The sequence below is a fragment of the Varanus komodoensis genome, unplaced genomic scaffold (genome assembly GCF_004798865.1).
Source record: "Varanus komodoensis strain SLA01 unplaced genomic scaffold, ASM479886v1 scaffold13_1, whole genome shotgun sequence".
Taxonomy (NCBI): Eukaryota; Metazoa; Chordata; class Lepidosauria; order Squamata; family Varanidae; genus Varanus; species Varanus komodoensis.
In genome coordinates, this window is record NW_025335408.1 from 1,577,156 (window position 1) to 1,593,690 (window position 16,535).

Genomic DNA, 16,535 nt, shown 5'->3' on the forward strand with positions numbered 1-16,535 from the left:
ATAAACGTTGAAAAGAAGTAGGTTGTTGAAAAACAGTCCTACATTTAAGGTCTGATTTACCTGATGTGAATTCTGGAACAAGTCTCTGGCTGACTATAGTACATTTATCTGTAATTTAGATCTAAAAAGCAGAGTGGTGTTTGTAAAGTTCTGTGGAAACACATGTTGATGCATTTTGTAAAGGAGAAGGTTCTGTGAACAATATATATGCACAAAATAACCACGGACTATCACATTAAAATAATTTGTACTTGGTTACTGTCAAATGGATGAGCAATGAGGCAACACGGATTTTATTAAAGCCAATTTTAAATAACTTAGTTTGTTCTTTAGCTGAACAAACACACCATGGAAAATCTGGAAGTTACTGTGGAGTAAATTAGAGGTTTAGACAACAAGAAAAAGGTCCCTAAAAATACTTATCTGTTGCTTTGAAGCAGGCTTAGACATACTTAGGAATGCAGTAATTGTCTTTAATTTTTCTACTGCTTTGGTTGAGAATACCTCCTAAATAGGTGACTTTCATTTTACAGAATTGTAACTTAGAAGCTTTGTTCCCCTATGCTGCTGGATGGTGTAGATCAGTTCCAGTATCTGCCATACACTGTGCTTCTCTTTCAGAAGCAATTAGGAAGTCATCAACATGCTGCACTAATACAGAATCAGCAGGCAAACCTAGCATATCTAAGTCAGCTTTTAATATTTGTACCTAGTAGGAGATTCAGTATACCCTCAAGGAAGTCTTTTCCACATCATGTATCACCCTTGAAATGTAAAGGCAAAGAGAAACTGACAGGATCCATGTACTGGAATGGAAAGGGAAGCTGATCCTAGGTCCACCACAATTAATATGTATTTTGCAGAGATGAGATAGATGGACAAGTTTTATGCCCTTTTCTTGTACTTTGGAGAGGGGATACTAAGACACTTGGGGGGAAAGCCTGCCCTTCTTCCAATGAATCATAACAGGATTGGTTCCTCTCAGCAGCCCCACTTCATTTGGGTAGATTGCTACAAAGTTGAGGCCACAGAGGACATGAAGGGATGTCCTTTAGTTCCTCTACTGTAAGAGCAATGATCAAATATGGAAAAGGTGTTCCAGTGTGTTGATGTGGATACCCTCGAATACAGTAAATTGTAGCTTACAATTTTAGAATAAGTTTCTTCCCATCAAGTTTACAGGACAACTTGATTGGGACAACAACAAGGCATGGTCAACACAGAGCTATACCATTGTTACAGTCGCAGAATCACTACATGAGCTGTAACTTTTCTACCAATCCTGACTGCATTTACTACTTCAGAGGTGTTAGGTAATACTTGACATATTTGCACTGGTGTCTGTCAGGAAATAACATTGTTTACCATTTACCTTAACAGCAAGTATTGAATTGGGGTGGGTGGGGGGGGGGAGGAGAAATGGATAAGTTTCTAGTCATGGTGATAGTTAATTTTGTTCATTGCTGCTATTCCTGATACTGGCCACTAGGAGGTTGTAGGCAATAAGGTGCCATTAGTGGGGCCCATGGAGGGAAAAAGGTGTTTTTGCACCTGTTCATATATGTATTTTCTGTACTCAGTTTGCCAATAGCCCTGCTTCTTACAGTACTGACACTGCTTGAAATTTTAGTTTTACAAACTTGGGGTTTGCTTGTGGTTGAGTAGTCTTGAGATTTAAATTGCTGAATCTATAGCACTGTAAGTTTTGCCTTTAATTCTCACTTTTTCAACTTTTCAGATTGCCTATTGTCCCAAATCTGGGTTGCTGCTGTTAAAATTTACTGTAATTTGCATTTTACATCAATTGCAATATTTATAATTTTATCTTGCAATTTGGGTAATAGCCCAGCAAATGAGAGTACAACCAAACTGAAGCATAGGTGTAGTTGGGATAATGACTGAAGCTGGTAGAAGGCACTCTGTGTCACTGAAGCCGCTTGGGCCTCAAGTGACAAAAATAACTCCCAAGAAGCTACAGACATAATCCTTCAAAAAGACTGCAACTCCATGTAGAACAAGTTAAACATCCTCCATCTGGTCAGAAGAGCCACCCACTTACAGCATTTCAGTCTTGTTTGGAATAAGCTTCAGTTTATTAGTTCTAGCTCATCATTACAGGCTGGCAGTGGTTTAGCGTATCTGCAAACTTAATGGATAGACATGAAAAGGGGAAATAGAATAGTATGTCATCAGCATATTGACAGCAACTCACTCCAGAACTCCAAATTACTCCACACAGCAATTTCTTGTTGATTCAGCTGATTTTTATCCATGATATTCAACATCTTAAGGTCTAACATGATTACTATTTGGGAAGTTTTCCAAGATGTGACTGTGTATCTGTTTGCTGTTATACCAACAAATGGAGAGCAAGGATCTTACTTTGTTACAAACAAAGCTATTGCTTTGTATATTTCATGTATTTGCTAGAAGACAGAAATATTTAAGGATTTCCTTTTGCAATTCTTTTATGAAACAGATTTGTGAAACAGAGAACACTTTCTGTATGTTAAACAATAATTTCAAAGTGAGTAAAACAGGGAACAGCACCAATACTTCAAACTAATTTCCAATAGTAATTAAGTATAATGACACATTAACAAAGCAGTAAGTTGTTTCCAAATTGGTGATCCAATTTCTTTGGAGAGTTCAGTTGCCAAGGCCTTCCTCATCCCTTTGTCAGTCTATCTTGTTCAATAATCATTCTTCTTCATGCAAATGTTGATGGAAAGGAGGGAACAGTGAAAGGTTAAAATGGAAGCAGGCTATCTTTCATCGACATGGTAATTTTGCTGCTTGGCTTGGTGCCAAATGCTTGCTGCAGCCACTAGCTGCCATTCCAACATGAGTGAAAGGATCTTTAATAAGAGTGTAAATAAAAGCCAGGCTGAGAAATGAGTTTTCCATCCCAGCAATCACTGGCCTAACCTCTGCTGTAAATAGTCTTTCAGAGCAGCACAGATGGAATACCTGCACCTGGGGATCAAGGCAATCTCTGAGCAGCGCAATTTAAGCAGCTGGGTACAATTGAAACATGAATTAGTTGGGATAGGCTGAAGAATTTCAATTTATATATATTATGTAGAAACAAATAGCTTATTCTAATTTTTTTCCATCACAACAGTGATGTTGTTTAAAAAAGCCATTCTTTTATGAAAGGGGAAGTTCACAGTAATTCTTGAATCAATTAAGCCATGAGAATTTTATTTAAGATGTAACAGTAAATAGTTAATTCATGGTCATTCATTTAGCAGCCTGAAGGTGATTTATCTGACCACAGCAGAGGTAGCAAAGACACTATGAGAATGATAGGTCACTCTAGGTTTTGTGTGACTTTGAGTGGCTTTATTGATTCTGAACTAAAGGTTTGTCTTACTGAGCAATGTATCAGATGTACTTAGAGATGGAACCATTAAAAAAAACCTTTTGAAAGCCTTTTATATCACTACTAGTATAAACAGTATTGTATTTATTGCATTTGCCAAGTGTTCCTCTGCAGTAGATGGACCATAGATCAGTTCTATTTACAGATGGGTCTTTTGGTTCTTTGTATCAAACCTTTAAAAGCAAAATTGTGTATTATTAAAAGCCTCACCATATTTAAAATGGTTAAGAGAGGGAGCAGTTATATAACCTTTGCACTTAATAAATTGCTACTAAGTTTTCGTATACTACTACAAATGAAGTATAAATTGGGTGGTGGTGGTACGGATGACAAAACCTCAAACTGCAGTATCTGGTACTACTGCCAATTAACAGTGAAACATTTGGTGTGTATTTGACTAAAACGGCTATCCAGTAACTCCCCCCCCCCCCAAGGACATTGTCATTGGTTCCTATGACATCCCACCATTATGGGTGCTCTCTTCTTTTACTGGGCATCAATGAAAAGAGTTTTGTGTGGTGCCCAGTTTGTGATGACTTGCCCTGTTACATGCATTATGGTTATCTGAGGGTTGTCCAACCCTCAAATAATCCCAGCTACCTGGGTTCCCATGATGCAACTGCCCAGGTAAGTTTTGGGAATAGGGGCAGTATAGAAATTTATTTATTTCTACAATTAAATAAAGAAAAATGTAAAATAAACTAGGCACAAGTAGTCAGGATACCAGCAGGTGGTCCTGGTATCTGGCACAACAGCCTCTGCCGTTAAATTAACCCATGGTGGGATCTTGTGATGTAAAAACAGGCACAATAATTTAGGTTTCTAACTATTTTATCAGGTAATGTTGAAAATTAAGCAATACCAATATGGCACTTTTCAGCTCAGAAGTGATCCAGATCTGATTGCAGCAGCTTCTCTCAGAATTTACAGGTCTTTTCAGCTGTGGCTCACCAGTTGTGGAATCCTGTTTCCAGAGTATCTCATCTGGCCACTTAGTTGTGGTGTTTTTTCCTATCAGATGAAGACTTTTTAAAATTCCACCAGGCATTTCAGCCCTTCAATTGTTTATGCTTTTCAATCTCTTCTACTCGTAAAACTTTATTCTGCTGGTTTTACTTAGTCAATCTAACATTCTGGAGAATTATCTATCACTTGACATCATCTCTTCACTCGTACAGTTGATAAAAGTGTCTTGTTGGGTTTTGCATCACCTCTTGATGCTAAGGACTAAACTTTATAAAATCTTCTACTGAAGAACAGCTTGAAAGTAACTATCAAGTATGCTTCCCTATTGCCAAGAGTATGAGAGTGGAAGGGTTATGTTAACACTGCCTCAGATCTGCCTTAATACTTGCTATGAAATATGAATATTGACATATAGAGGTTATGTCAAAACTACATCTTGAATTACACCCAGTTCTGATCCTTAATGAGTGATATACCATAGTGCTAGGGCCTACTCAAATCAGGTGAGTTGCTATGCTCTACATACAGAGAACAGTTCCCAAGTGTGGTTATGGTGCTCAATTCGAATGTTATGTGGACCTGACTAATGAATGCAGAATCTGCAATTTTTAACTTGTATACTTTATATAAATAACATTTTACAAAAATTCTCTGATAGTGGGATGTATCTAGATTTATACAAGTGCAACTGACATTCTAGAAACAGACTTCTGCCTCTTTTGCAAATGGTAGTTTCTCTAGCCTTCCAAGAACATCAGCAGACCTGAAAAAAAAGGGGGGGGGGGGGGGAATCTTTGAACATTGGGCAAAGGTACTTTCCACTGAAAATCCAACATCTTTAAGCAAAGTTCATAAACTGCATGGGCACTGTGCAACCAAGCCTTAAGTTTTTGAAAGATACTTTTCACACTGCATGAATATATGGACATGCTACATGCCAAGACTTCATTTTTATGGTGGAAGCTACCTCAGGAATGGCATACAGTTATGTGATGCAAAAACATTTGGTGAACATTGTGTGTTAATGAATTGGTGAAACTTTTCATACATTGCACATAGCTACTATAAACTAAGGCTACAGAGCTAACTACATTTCATTTTAAAAACACTTATCTAATTGTAAGTTTCTTTACTTGTACCCATAAATAAGGGGTGGGCAGGATTCAGTTTGCTTTTTATACAAGAATCTCAAGGTCCACCAGCCAGAGCCTGATACAAGATACACACCTGTAATTAAATAATTCTGGGCCCAGGCATTTGTTCCTAGTGCCAGAACTGAATAGAACTCAATCCTTTCACACAAAAATTCCACTCCTGGTTACCCCAAATTTTCATTTCAGCAGTATAATTCAAGGTATTTGGTGCTGCTATTAAACAACTAGATGGTAACAATCCTTGCCTCTTTGTATTTTATGTATATTCCATTCTTACAGTCCTATTGTTTTATAATCCCCCTTCAGAACAAGTTGTGGGAAGGAAAAATATAAATGGTTCAAATAAAATAATCCCATCCCATCCCTGAGCAGTGACAACCTGAAAAGCACAGTCCAAAATGCTTTTGCCATCCTTTCTGAATTGTGCTCTACTTTTCTAAGTACATAATACATGTTTAACACTGAGGCAAAGGTATGGGGGAGTCAAAACTATAACAACTTACTTCACCACTTACTGAAACAGAATAATCTGAGGAATGTACTATGCAGCAATTTTGAATGTCTGGCTTCACACTGAATGAAAGGGCAGCCTGGTTATAAATGTACTGAGAAATGGGACAAGAACAAAAATACTTTAACTTCTACCTGTATTTCTTTCAAGGGCATTCAGAACACCTCTTTTACCATCCATATTTCATAAACTGGAGTAGGTTACTATGAACATTTAAGATACAGTAGGGAAAACTTAGGTCTACCACCATTTTAATAAAATTGATTTCATATCTGATTAATGACTACTCACTTTATTCTAGTCTACACAAAATTTTTACTGCTTCCCACATTTCTACCATGTAATTACTAATTATTTATGCAAATATACCCAGAAGAAAACTGAAACCATATTTATGTATTGCATATGAACTTGGATTTAAATATTACTTCCAGTAGCAGAAAGCATCTTTTGTTCACAGGTGTTTCCAACTGAATGAGTGTTGAGGAAAGTGAGTGACCCTGTACCCAGTGTCCTTTCATATGCACCAGTTTTTTCACCACATCATTTTCATGGCTTAGTAGTTCATATGCTACAACCATTATCTTCATTCTCCCTGCTTCTCACACTGATACATTGTTCACTGCATGGACTGTTAGCTTGTACACATGTTCACAAACCCTTTCTTCTAAGCTCAGTTCTTTGGATTCAAGCCATAATTTCTGCTTGAATTCTACACTAGTCATGATATGTTATCTATAAATACTAATGATGCACAACTGCCAAGACGTATTAACTATATACTTAAATGCATCCCTTTTGTGTTGAAAAAGTTAAAGCCAAAAGATGAGATTCCAGAAGAATAATTTGACAACTTTTAGAAAGCTTTTTCCATTAATGAATTTGAAATTCTGCCTTCCAGTTCCAATAATTATGTAGTATATAACCTATATGAGATCTATAGTATTTTAAAGAGTTGTGTGGACTGGAGATATGCAAAGATTAACTTGTAAGTGTGTTTTCTCCTTACAGCAGCCAAATGGAAAAGTGGTGGAAAAGAAAATGGCAGTGCCTCATATGAAGTATTGAAATTATGGCTACTATTCTGAAGTAAAAGCAACTGATAACTTAGCGAAATAACCAAGACAGTGATAGAAAAGATATTCAATTAAAAGCATAAATCACTTAATAACTTCAAGCATTTATTGCTCTGTATATTGAAAGAGCTACTCAATATTTTTATAGGAAATGGAAAGGAGAAGGTTGCAACACATGCCTGTCTTAACTACATAGACACACATGCATATAGGCACACAGTAGTTACCTGTAAGATCTAATTTACACTTTGCATTTTGCCCTAAGGTTTTTAAAACATTGCAATAGTACTGTAACTTTTACTGAATAGCCACAAGTATATTCTTGAACTGGACTATCACCAACTGAAATTAACTGAAAATATTGCAAACAAACTTTAAAATTCTTTCTCAGTTTTTAAAGTCAGCCTTCCTAATACTTTCCAGATGTTTTCGACTTCAATCCCCATCAGGCCCATCGAAAAAAACAGTAGTCAGAAATGCCTGGAGTTGTATCCCAAAACAACTGAAGGATACCATTTTGGAAAAAGTTGCTATGATTCTTATAAAGATACAAGTCAAAGTGCATTGCATGGACCTAGCTTGCCTGAGAAAATGCGCAAGAACAGTAATTGATTACTTTGTCTGTAAAAATTTGATCAATGTGCAAAACTGATATATCAGAGTTGATCAATGTCCAAACTGAAATATCACGAATACTTTTTTTGAAAGTAATAAACATTTTAATTACTTTCAAAGGACAATTCTGATTATTTATTATGCAAAAAACAGATTTCACTCTCACCTTTTCAGAAGGAACACATGTGTTATTTCAGGGTTATTTGATAAAACTGCATTATCTTTCAGACTTTGTTTTAGAAATATTTCATTAACTAATAGCAGAAATGATTAAGTTCAACAATTCTTAAAAACCATTAAAAATGTTCCATCATTTACACAAAGAGTTAGAAATTTTCTTCAAATTTGGGATATCCAAGATTTTGCTACTAATTTCGTTTAATGAAAGGTAACGAAGGTGCTATAACCTAGAACTTGTCCCAGTAATTGCTCTGGCTTCTTCTTAATCTTATTTAAAAGAACTTCCTACAATGTATACCTTAAAGGGACTGGAATTTAAAATCAGTCTCTGTTTATAATATGTTCCTCTTAAAATTAATTAGTGCTTCTATTTTTCCATGGGTTAGCCACATAGTATTCAAAAAGGGTAAGCAGTTCATAAGGGTAGGTCATGTTCAGCAATATCCTAAAGGAAGTGTTGGATAATGACCCTTCAAAATAAAGACAACCTGACCTATTGTTTTCCAATGAACAGCTTCATATGCTCATTTAAGGGAGGGCAAAAGGAAGAGTTTAACAAATTTCTGTAGTGCTTGAATGATCTGATTGTTCAGTCTGGGAATTCAGATTTCATTTCTTGGATATTTAAGTTATTAAAGATAAATTTACAAACACAGAGCTGTAAAGCTTTGGATTATGAAAATGCAGATTCATATTTTCAAATGGTTAAGAAGCAAGATTTGAATTTTGCAAGGCATTCTAATTATGTATCAAAGTAAGTATATAGTTTAGTAACTGCTTATATTTTTAATCATTTTTGTTCAATTGTAATTTTTTACTATTACTTTTGAAATACATCGTATTTCATTAAAAACTAATTTGCCTTTATGCTTGTATAAAATAAAATAACTTAAAATAGGTATGCTAATTTATAATGTCTTTTATGAGGAAGACAGCTGACATACAATATTTTGCTTACAAAATCTGAGATATTGTTATATTTTATAAGGCTCCAAACTGCTACTGTTCAAGATTTCTCACAAATATGTATTTTTATACACAGTGGAACAGGCTACAGAAACGAAGTACAGGGTAGTTAACATTTATCTAAATCACTTTCCTATATCTTAACATGTGTTCTATTAATATGTGCTCTCCACAACCTGAATTCAAACAGTAATTATCGCAAAGTCATCAAATGAGCAATACAATCTGAAAGTATCAACATGTCAGTAGTAGGTAAATGATCACCTAAAGATTCAAGAGATCTGTCCTGAGATGTCATTTAGTATCTATTCAGCACACCCCAGATATGCAACACATTCTGTCTTTTGACAGAACATCAAGTGATATCCACATGCAGCAATATTCTTTAGTCAAACTAGTAATTTAAATACAATAGCATTTGTCAGCATGTCACGAAGAAATATACACACAGCTAGCCTAGATAATATGAACATTCCATGCATATCAAAGTCAGGAGAAACAGGCATTTGCGGAAAGGCAAAAAAAAAAAAAAATTATCTAGAGGATGTTAAATGTCATTCAAAGTCTGGCTCCTCAAAACCATGTACCAATGAGAAAAAATTTGAGCAGGCAACGCAAGCTTCTTTCTGTTACTACCCCTTCAGTGCAATCCCGGGGAAAACAAAGGGGATTCCCATTGTCATTGTCTTCGTCTGCAGCTGATCGTCACCAGCACTAGCAAGGCAGTAGCTTGCGCAGTTATCTCCACAGCGGGCAATGTCACAACCCGACCAACAGCACAAACTACTACCTCAGCCAGGGCCATGGTGCACCCGACCCATCCAGAGCAGGGAAGGCGAGGAGCAGGGGCGGGGGAGGAAGAAAAGGGAGAGGCAGGTATGCTGAACTCTGCATACAATGAAGAGTCTAAAAGGAGAGGTCGAGAGCCGTAGAATAGGGTTTGGTTCCTTTGAAGATCCTCTTCTCCCCTTTTATCTGCAGCAGACATCAGCCAGACTCCGTTCCTTGCCTGGCTGCGAAGAGCAAAAAGGAAACCCCGCCCAGATCGCGTCCCTTGCTCTTTTCCGTCTCTCCCACCCGCCAGCTTTGCCCTTTCCCTTGCATGACCTGAAACTGACGCGAAGAGTCTCGTTTATTAGGTACATTACAGGCCCCAGCTGGTACAGTCACCGGGAACCTTAATTGTCAATCGGCGCGCAACTCCGCGCGGACGTGAGGATAGAATGAGAGGGGGGAGAGGAGTAAAACTGAGGAGGAGGAGGAAGAGGAAGAAGGGGAAACCTACGGCTACCTAGCGTTCCTCCCCTCCTGCCCCTCTAGACACTCACTCGCCTTTGACTGCTTTCGTGCCAGGCTGGCTCCTTCTCTCAGGCACCGCCACGGCCCGCAGTCGCGGCGGAGGCAGCAAGCGAGTCCCTGCTCCCCCCTCCCACTCCTGAGGAAAGAAAAGGCGGGCGGGAGGCACACACGTGAAGGCGCGGCGCAGCCCGGCAAAGCGTCGCTCCACGCGCTCCGCGACGGTGGGCCCGCGATGGCGCTCCCCGCGCTCTTTCCCTTGCCGCACGCCCCGCCAGGCAGGCGGCGCAGACGGCTCAAGACCCGAGAAAAGGAACGGAAGAAACGCTCATGGGACACACCCCGCGCTTTTCGGTGGCATCCTTTGAGGACGGCGCTCATTCCCAGCTCCTCCCCCACGTTGCCTTCCTCCCCTCCCCCACGGCAGCGAAAACACCGTCGGCTGCTAAGGTACCGCGACTGGAGACGACGAAGCCGCACTCCCGCCCTCTTCGAGATCACGCCGATTCTCTCGTCCCCCACCCGCTCCGGAAGGACGAGAAAACTCGCTCCGCTCCTCCTGCTCCCTCACTCTTCGCGCGCCCAATTAGCCAAACTATAGAGCGGGTGGGGCAGAGCTCACGCTGAATCCACATGACGAGATCTCCGTCACGGCGGCTGCCGGCGCCATCTTGAACAAGGAGAAAAGGAACCGGGAGGGGATGGGGGCGGGCAACAGTCTTTCGGCTTTCCTCGTGCAGCCTCCGCTTCGACCCGCTCCCCAGCAACGTGCGGATCGAATCAGTCTCCCGACGGGGCAGGAACTGGCCTCTGTTCGTTGAATTCCGGGCAATGGAATTCTTTCGCCCCTCACCTTAGGAGGACGAGCAAAAATCCGCGGGAAAATCTGAAGGGCGCGGGCGCCTAACAATTAGCCTCCTTCTCTGAGTGGGTAGTACTGGGAAATGTAGTTCCGGACAGGCTCAATGCAAGACGGTGGATTTAATACGTTTTAGGTGAAGGAACGGGCTAATTAAGTGTGCAAGGCGAGGTGTTTTGCGTATTATCTCTTGGCCTGCGAAGAAGCATAACTGATAAAAGATTACGAAAAGTACAATAGGCTAAAGGCCTATCCAGGGGGGACCTCTGATTATTCCTGCAAAGGATTACTGTGCAATTAGGCTGGGCCCTTGCAAGTAGCTTAAAATGGGATATGCATCGCTTGAAAAGACACATTCAACACTTGCCTATGCTTGTATTTTTATAAATACAAGTGTGCACATATCAATCTGTTATCGGCGTGTATGGCATTTTTGCATACAAAAGGGCATATTCCTGACTGGAACATACCATATCGAGAGGCGGTCCCCTAAATAAGTAGAAACCCTCCGCATTTTTCGCTAGATTGACTTTTTTGCTCATCTAATTGTGGCACGTTGAAGAGGTACAGGGGGTGGTTGGAGAGGCCTTAGCGTAATTCGTATCCTGGCCTCTCCGGTCTCCCACACTGCACACGAAAATGCACCCTTCTTGCCAAGGCAAGGGAAAGTGCTGCTAAGAGGTTCGAGTCTCCTTTCTGGGATCAGAGCCGAACCCAGTCTAGACGCCCTAGGATTGCTGTGTAAGAGTTGTTTTTTGATGCCCACTGTATGCTCTGATGAAACTTGCATTGTTTTTTACAGTTTCATTGGAGGGCACTGTTATCTTCCAGCTTAGCTTTTTTTTTTTTTTTTTTTTGGAGGGCTTTTTTTTTTTTCTTTTTTTTTTTTTTTTTTTTTTTTTTTAAGAGCACTTTCCTGGTTTTCATGTTTGTGGCATTTTGCAAATCCTGAGGGCAGGGATTTGCTTATTACTAATTTTTGTAAGCTACTGCAGAAGGCTTTTCAGCTAAAAAGTGGAGTATAAAAATACTGCTCAGGAACTGTGTGATCGAAATGTTAACTATTGCTTGCTGCTCTGTCTCCATTTGCACAGGTTGCTCTTGCATAGGTACAGAATTTATTCCACACCCAGTTTTATGCAAACGAGCAGGGAGGCCCACTCTATAGCTGGCAGCTGTAAACCCAAGTATTTCCATTTGCTCCTCCTCCAGCTGCCAGCCGGCACAGGGATGCTGGCTGGCTGGCTGAATGGTTGGTAATTTCTATGCGTATATTTTCTTTTATACGATCTGCTGTATTTCTGGTGCAGTTCAATAAGGACTATCAACATGGCATCAGTATTTTTCTCTGATGGCGGCTGGGGGTTAGTACAACAAATTGGCCTTAAATGGGACTCCTGCTGGCAGGAAGCTCCATACTTTCTCCATTTTCAGTTCTTTCTGGCTCTAGAATTATGTAGACTGAGGAATGGCTACTGCTGCTACAATGTATGAGACAGTATGAGATGCTGCCTTAGCAAGGCAGGTTTATTAGATAACATGGCAGGAACACGTACCATAGGGTTTTGGGAAACGGATTGTCTTCTGTAGAGCTACTGAGGATGGCATTGTGCCCATTGAATGACAGTAGCATCATCATGATTGTGAGAGCCATGATCGTAAGAATCATGAAAGCCAGTGTGGTATAGTGGTTAGGAGTGTGGGTCTCAGGCAATCCAGGTTCTAGGCCCACTCAGCAATGGAGCTTAACTGGGTGACATTGGACAAATCAGATTCTTAGCCCAATCCATCTCACAGGGTTGTTGTGAGGATAAGCTTGAGAGGAGGCTAATTATGTAAGCCTTGGGCTCTTTAAAAAAAAGGTGGGATATAAATCTAGTAAATAATCAAACTCCATACACTGGCCTGAATATCTCAGCTTCTTCCATTTCTGGGAACTTAGTCTTTGCTGTGTGTTTGTTGCTAATGTCCCTGGGGAGGTAGATAGCATTTTAAAAAAATTATTCCATACTGCTACCCTTCTTGTTTGAAACATATAATGAATATGGTAGTTGTACCCCTAACATACAGTGGAACTGTCTGTCTAGCTCCAGTTTAATTCTAGGACAGTATTGCCCTGTTAAAGTACCATGAGGAAAAAAAAATGTGTAATAACTGATTTAAATCATGCTTTCTATTTACATCTCAGAGCTTTGACTCTAGGGTGGTACAGAAATACAATAAATAAAATATTTAAGAAGTACATACATACTGACTGATGTAACTATGAAATCTCACTGTTGCCACCTAGTAATTTTTACTAAGCTGGTAGGATTATTGTAAAACAACAGAAACAACACCTTGTTCATGGAGTCTTCTAAAGTCAAGAATTTGATTAGAAACAAAGATGGTGGAGGTAATGTGAAGTTAATGGATTTGCCATTTTACTCATTAGAAGATGAAAACAATGTAACTTTCCAAAAGCAGGAACAGCTAGGAACTGGGCAGATGATGCCCCCACCCTCAAAACAAGGAAAGTAAACGTCCAGTTGTTTCAGTGTATCATAATATCATGACAAACTGCAGAGATGATGATCCTGATACAATGCAGAATGGCATCTCCTGAAGACACTGGCCATCTCTCCATGATCTGCTGACCAATATGCATGGTTTGGCCTCAAATGGAATGGAGTACCTATAGTTCACTAGTACCATTTCAAAGTTCTCATGCAAAAGATTCTCAATTCAATTCCTGGTAGGTCTTGGAAAGAATCCTGTCTGAAACTCCGGAGAGCTGCTTACCAGTCTGTGCCAACATTACTGAGCTAAGGAGACTTTCTGTGTTTCTAAATAGTATTCTTGCAGCTCTTTTCATGGAACAACAGCATTTACCTCAGGAGCTTAAGGTAATCCTAAGCACACTAACTTGGAAGTTAATATGAGGCTGAATATTTGAATCTTAAGTGTAGGTGTTAAACATGCTCATGTGTAACTAAATTCAGATCACTTTATTCAAAGTGTATTATTTAAAAAGTTCATAAGAACAATGTAAATAAAGTCATTGTGATAGAAAATCTATTTTAATGGATTTGTATCCACATCTCTTTGCCTTTTGTCATCACAAAAGGTGCAGGTCTGTAAAGCACAATAAACTATCATAGTCATGGTGCTTTGAGGAGAATAGAACACAACCATAGCTAAAGGAATATACAGTATTTGCGACAGTATTAACTGTACAGCAGGTAGCAACGTATGTCTGTAAAATGCATGTTAAGTATTACTTTAGTGAGGGAACAGACAGAAGAAATATGCATATGTCCACCATGTTGCAGTGTTCTTAAGATTAGAACATAAACATTAATTCATATATTGACTAAACTTTAGTACTAGCTATAAAGATTTTTGCAACAATGAGGTCTAGATATTACTGGACAACAACTCCCATCAACCCTAGCTAGCATAGCCAATAGTGAAGGATGGGAGTTGTACCCTGCAGCTGGTGATGGACACATGATCCCATGCTGGCTTGGCAGGAAATATTTATCCCATAGCACTACATAGCATAGGAAAGGAAAACAAACATTTGTACTTCATGACTGTTTACTGTATATCTCTAAACTATCTTTAAAAAATACACTTCTTAAATTTGTATCACACACAAATTATATGCAAGGAATAGAACAGTTATTTTTTCAGGTTGAAAAGACATTACAAAACAATGCAGTTAAGATTATTGAAACAATGACAAGAAATACAAGTAAAATATTGCTGATATTCAAGAACTTGTTTTAGTCATAATTCAACAATGGTGACCAATGCCATTTCAGCCCTGCCACCCCCACACATAGACTTTTCAAATAGAAGTCTTAAAAACACCTTTAAAATGGGAGGGCTGACAACGAAACAATTATTTAGTGAAATGAGGTATGGTAGCATTTGCTATAGAGCCATTTTCTTTCTATATGATTTTTTTCAACATGGCAGCACACAGATTGTTTGCCACTATTTTTATTCATATTTCCTGTTAGAATTATTTATTGGCCACAGATTAGATACATTCAAATATGCCGAAAGAAAAAAAATCAATGGCATGATCAGATATGAATGAACATATCTGCCAACAAAGAAGGCAAATATTAGGTAAAATGCAAGCATAAAACTTAGTATTCATAATAAATACAATTTCAAGCGTTCAACATTATCAATGTTTTAAAAGAATTTAAATAATAATGCAAGTTGTTTTTACAGAACTGTATGATTTATTATACACACAAGTACATCTTCCCTTTGTTTACAAAGGCTGGTTACAGATAATGTGGAATGTTACAGTACCATCTTGCATAAAATTTTAGTACAGTTTGTACTTGAAAAAACTGGTGCAAAACACCTGCCTAATAAATCCAAATTAATCAAAGAATTTGTCTTAATTACATCATTAACACATACACAACAAGCTGTACATAAGCCCACTTTTCAATCACCACTTCAAGTTACTGTAGCAAGTACTGTACTTTAAAATGGATTCCACTCAAGTCAGTCAAAGGCTTGCACTGTTACTCACCCAGAAATATTTCAGATGCAAGCTTGAAGTGATATGAATCACAGAGTTCTGGTTAGTACAGTTTAAAGGCAGTCAACACTGCTTGCCAAGTACAAGTCACATAAGATTTCTCCAGAGGTGTCTCACATCAGAATAAACATTCCTTTAATGGATGCATTGTTCTTGAAAGGTTTAAAAAATGGTCAGGACTCGCCATTCTGTACCTTGGATGCTGGTGGATGCATGAAGTCCTTAAAAGGAACTAATGCCTCTTTGAGAGCAGAGCAGACTTCTGAAGAAGAGCAGGTGATACATTCTACTAAGGTTGGGTACAAAGCAATAACTTGGGCCCATGTGTTAGCATCAACTGTAAGAAAAAGCAAAAAAGTGACTTTCTAATTTTTTAAAAGCAGAAAAATATGTTTCTGACTTGCCCTCTGCAAAAAAGTAAATATATACTGCATTATTATTAATTTCTGTACCACCCCACAGCCAAAGTATATGATGATGAAGACGCACTCTGTCCATATTGTACTTTTAAAGGCAACTCTGGATGTAATCCGAGAGGTCACTTACTGCTTTCTGATACTTGCTTGCAAGCATGGCCATTGCTAGAAACAAAACATCCTGGGTTCATCCTGGGTTTTGTACATATCTGTACAAAATTTGGATATGCTGAGTTTAATCCATATATTTAGAAATACTAAGTTTTAATGAAATGTAACAGAAGGGTAAGCTAGTCTTTTTTTCATCCAAATCACTGCAAATAAAGTCTTATTAATTTGTATCTTGCTTCAGCATCCCAGATCAGTAGCTCCCTTTCAATAAAAATGAATTTAAAATGGTGTGAAAAAATACAAAAAAGACAGTGGCTGGTAGGTTCTTTTGTGAGCACTCACCTCCCCTCACCCACCTAACTCTGGCTCTTGAATCATACACACGTACATTTAAAATGCTGACTTTTTGCATTGAAAGTACAATGCAAGTTTCAACACTTTGAGAAGAGTG

At 38.7% G+C, this 16,535-nt stretch overlaps 1 protein-coding gene and 1 long non-coding RNA gene across 6 annotated transcripts in view; both read right to left on the reverse strand.

The window, feature by feature from the left end:
• Window positions 1–2,446: 2,446 nt before the first annotated feature.
• On the reverse strand, window positions 2,447–10,789 carry LOC123019849. 2 transcript variants are annotated; one of them, XR_006413967.1, is made up of 2 exons: window positions 10,604–10,789; window positions 2,447–5,114 (listed from the first exon to the last, which is right to left on the reverse strand). It is a non-coding gene; the product is annotated as an uncharacterized LOC123019849 (long non-coding RNA). The 2 variants fall into 2 exon arrangements; XR_006413966.1 differs by lacking the exon at window positions 10,604–10,789 and adding an exon at window positions 10,182–10,288.
• Window positions 10,790–14,048: 3,259 nt separating this feature from the next.
• The window catches only part of MON2 (MON2 homolog, regulator of endosome-to-Golgi trafficking), a 78,482-nt gene continuing 75,995 nt past the window's right edge, over window positions 14,049–16,535 (reverse strand). For all 4 annotated transcript variants that reach the window (XM_044422877.1, XM_044422881.1, XM_044422878.1 and 1 more), the window contains one exon: window positions 14,049–15,894. In XM_044422877.1, the coding sequence (XP_044278812.1) occupies window positions 15,731–15,894 (164 nt within the window). In that variant the 3' untranslated portion in view covers window positions 14,049–15,730. The remainder of the gene's footprint in view (window positions 15,895–16,535) is intronic.